Source organism: Octopus bimaculoides, chromosome 19, assembly GCF_001194135.2.
Source record: "Octopus bimaculoides isolate UCB-OBI-ISO-001 chromosome 19, ASM119413v2, whole genome shotgun sequence".
Taxonomy (NCBI): Eukaryota; Metazoa; Mollusca; class Cephalopoda; order Octopoda; family Octopodidae; genus Octopus; species Octopus bimaculoides.
Genome location: NC_068999.1, coordinates 4,110,051 through 4,114,069, shown reverse-complemented (window position 1 = coordinate 4,114,069; position 4,019 = coordinate 4,110,051). Strand labels below are relative to the sequence as shown.

The window sequence follows — 4,019 nt, the reverse complement described above, 5'->3', positions numbered from 1 at the left end:
AATTTCGGGCCTTGTGCCGAGAGTAGAAAAGAATACTGAACTGCATTATGAAAGGTTAACTGCTCAACATTACAGAGTTTATATATTCTTACTAACATCTTTGAGTGAGTGAGTCTACCTCTGCCCGCATTCCTGCCTGCTTGTTTGTCTGCCCGTCTGTCCATTTGTCTGTTGTTTTTGTATTTGTTTTTGCTAGATTCTTGAAGTGAAATTGTATGGTAGAAGAAATATTGTTATTTGCTTGTGTGTATATGTGTGTATATGTGTGCAAGGTCATTCTGTCAACAAAATCACAAATGCTAGTTATATTTCACTTCAGCAAGCTGTAATGTCCTTATCCTATATGCAGTAGGATCTCAAATTACAGACCTCCAGTGGCACAAGCAAGTCTGTCTGTCTGTTTCTCTCTCTCTCTCTCTCTCTCTCTCTCTCTCTGCTATCACACATACCTGTCGATATATTTCAGCTTGCTCATGAAATTAACATGCAAATGGCTGAGTACTCCACAGACACGTGTACCCTTAACGTAGTTCTCAGGGAGATTCAGTGTGACACAGAGTATGACAAGGCCGGCCCTTTGAAATACAGGTACTAATCATTTTCGCCATTGCCGCCTGACTGGCGCCTGTGCCAGTGGCATGCAAAAAGCACCTTCTGAGCATGGCCTATGCCAGTGCCACTTGACTGGCCCTTGTGCCAGTGGCATGTAAAAAGCACCCACTACACCCTCAGGGCAGTTGGCATTAGGAAGGGCATCCAGCTGTAGAAACCTTTACCAGATCAGATTGGAGCCTGGTGCAGCCCCTTAGCTTTCCATACCTCAGTCAAACTGTCCAACCCATGGAAGCATGGAAAGTAGATGTTAAACGATGATGATGATGATGATGATGATGGTATCAATTACTTACCGATATTCCTTCAGCCTTGGCCAAAGTTTGAAAATGGCTCAATATTGCTTGCCCATCTTCATCTCTGCTATATATAAACATCACTTGTGTCCATTTGAAACTCTGAAGAATTTTAATCCAAATTTCTGCTTGGTGGAAATAAGGTGGTACTGTTCTGATGAAAGAGTTGTGAACATTCTGGAAAATAATTTTAAAATCATTAATATATCATTAAAAATTTATTTAATGTAAATCATATAAATTATTATGTCACTGACTATTTTAGACATATTGGACATAAGTAGAAAAGAATATGAATCTTTTATTGCTAATCTGGTAAATATATTTTGCTGATGAGGTTTGAATAAGGCAGAAACATGTTGGAAGTTGTCACCCCTTACTATCCAAGATCAAATTAAAATTATATGGAGTTATTGTTATTGTAGTAAACTTAATAAAGGTCAGTAGCGATAGGGGTTAATAGAGTGTGGCTATAGTGTTGTGATTTTTGAGTAAATATGGGGAAATGTTGGTCTCAAATGTAGGCACAAGGCCAACAATTTTGAGAGAGGGAGAAAGTTGAATACATCAACTCCAGTGCTCAACTGGTGTTTATTTTATTGACCCCTCAAAAGGATGAAAGGGAAAGTCAACCTTAGTGGAATATGAACTCAGAACATAAACAGGTATGAAATGTCGCTGAGGGCTCAATGTTCCACTTCTGATATGAGGAAATATTAGCATAATTTATAAGGTGACTGTGGTGGCGGTGTGGAGGGTGGGGAGCTGGAAGGACTGACTGCAGGGGAGGTAATAGAGGGGTGGATGTGGGTAAAAAGGAGAGAGAGAGAGAAAGTTGAGAAAAAGGGAAAGAGAGAAAGTGGAAGATATAAAAACAGAAAGGGGTGAAAATGAAGAGGAGAAGTGAGAGGAAAGAAGAAAGAGAAAAGAGTAGAAGGGAAAATTTAGGAGAGAAAGGCAAAAAGGGACATCAAAAGTGTTACGGAACAAAAATGATATTGGCGTTACCATACTTACGTTGTCAGAATAAACACTTTCTCTGGAAGATATGCCAATGACAGGAATATTGTAGAAACCACAAGTGTAGGACACAGATATGGGTGACTGGTCACTGTCATAAGGATGGCTGGCTATCACAACATAGACACGATTTGGGATTAGATCCTCACAGATGGACAATGCCGAACGTATTGGGTTGGCATTCATCAAGATCGAAGTGGAATTGAAGATGATGTTTGATTTTGAAGATTTCTGGTTGACATGTTCAATTGCTTCATCGAAAATTTGTTGGTGTTCTCTTGAACTGAGGACTCCTCCGATCGTGTATACGTCTATAGGTTGCGTCGACTCCAAGCTGAGGGCTGTTATGGTGAATAGGGTGAGGTAAAATAACCAAAAAATACCAGCTGTACGGTGAATTGCCATTTTTGTTTAGTTCTTTGGTGTTATTGTGACGTTATGGTGCAAATTCTTGAGTGGCTATCTGCAATGACAGAAATATATTTTAGAAATAATCGCCTTTCTCTCTGCAGGAGGTGGCAGAAAACCCTCCCATATTTCACCTGGCTATTAATAAAGCACCAATAAAGTTCTACAAATGGCAATGATATCTTCAGGTAACTCATATCTTGCTGTTTATTGTTCAGTTATCGTCATGGTCTAAGCTGTTTGTTGTTACTCTTTTACTTGTTTCAGTCATTTGACAGCGGCCATGCTGGAGCACCGCCTTTAATCGAGCAAATCGACCCCAGGACTTATTCTTTGTGACCCTAGTACTTATTCTATCAGTCTCTTTTGCCGAACTGCTAAGTTACAGGGATGTAAACACAACAGCATTGGCTGTCAAGCGATGTTGGGGGAGGGGAGACAAACACACACACACATATATACATATATACGACGGGCTTCTTTCAGTTTCCATCTACCAAATCCACTCACAAGGATTTGGTCGGCCTGAGGTTATAGTAGAAGACACTTGCCCAAGGTGCCACGCAGTGGGTCTGAACCCGGAACCATGTGGTTGTGAAGCAAGCCGCTTACCACACAGCCACTCCTGCATTAAAACGTTTACCAAGAGTGATAAAGTTGAGATTATTTTTAAGAATGATCTTTTTTAAAAAAGATCAAGATGAGCCTGGAACTAAACAACAACAACAATAAACATGGTTGGGTCAATAGAACCGTTGATGCCAGGCTTTACTGTTACCAATCTGATGTTCTTGGTTCCAGCCTTACCATCGTTGTCTTTATCATCTGTCCCATTTTCACAGTCAATAATCAATAAAATCAATCACAGTTATAGATTAGAATTGTTGCAAACGTTGTGAAATATCAACTTGAAACAGATCAAACAGCTTCTCAAAGCAAGGTTCTTTCATTTTACTACAGAGCAAACAACAACAACAACAGTGAAATTGATAAAAATAAAATAAATTTCAATAATAGATTTTCTTTCATTTTAAAACCAAGCTTTTATCATGCATCCTGAACTTCGTTTTTTTTTTCAGAAGATATCTATATACATACATACATACATACATACATACATGCATGCATATGCACACTCACACACACCACACACACACCACACACACACACACCACACACACACACCTATTAACACCTGTGTCTCTGTTTGAACAGCATGACTGAAAAAAACTGACAAACCCTTTACACATACAAGTTCTGTGTGTGTGTGTGTGTGTAGTCTGCATGAATATAAGTATGAAAAAACACACATTCACACACAAATGAAATGAATCGTCACACACACATACACAAGTTTTATGCATACATAAATATATACAGAAACAAAATAAGTACGTCACACACACACACACACACACACACACATACACACACACACACACACATACACACACACATACACACACACACACACATACACACACACATACACATGCCTAATTTGTGTGAGTCAACAGTGTATGTTTAAGAATAACTGTGTGTGTGTATGTGTATAAGGTTGTGGTGTGTATATGTATGTATATAATGAGTGAGTGTTATTAGACTGTGTGTGCTTTGTATTCAACACACATACAATGTGTGTGTGTGTGTGTGAATAAGTGTATTTTTAAGAATGTATGTGTG

At 38.9% G+C, this 4,019-nt stretch overlaps 1 protein-coding gene across 2 annotated transcripts in view; it reads right to left on the bottom strand.

Annotated features, from left to right (window-relative positions):
• Nucleotides 1-4,019, bottom strand: part of LOC106884058 (glutamate receptor ionotropic, NMDA 1) — a 66,409-nt gene that overhangs the window by 44,259 nt on the left and 18,131 nt on the right. For both annotated transcript variants that reach the window (XM_014935273.2, XM_014935274.2), the window contains exons 2-3: nt 1,926-2,391; nt 909-1,085 (exon numbers count right to left, since the gene is read on the bottom strand). In XM_014935273.2, the coding sequence (XP_014790759.1) occupies nt 909-1,085; nt 1,926-2,333 (585 nt within the window). In that variant the 5' untranslated portion in view covers nt 2,334-2,391. The remainder of the gene's footprint in view (nt 1-908; nt 1,086-1,925; nt 2,392-4,019) is intronic.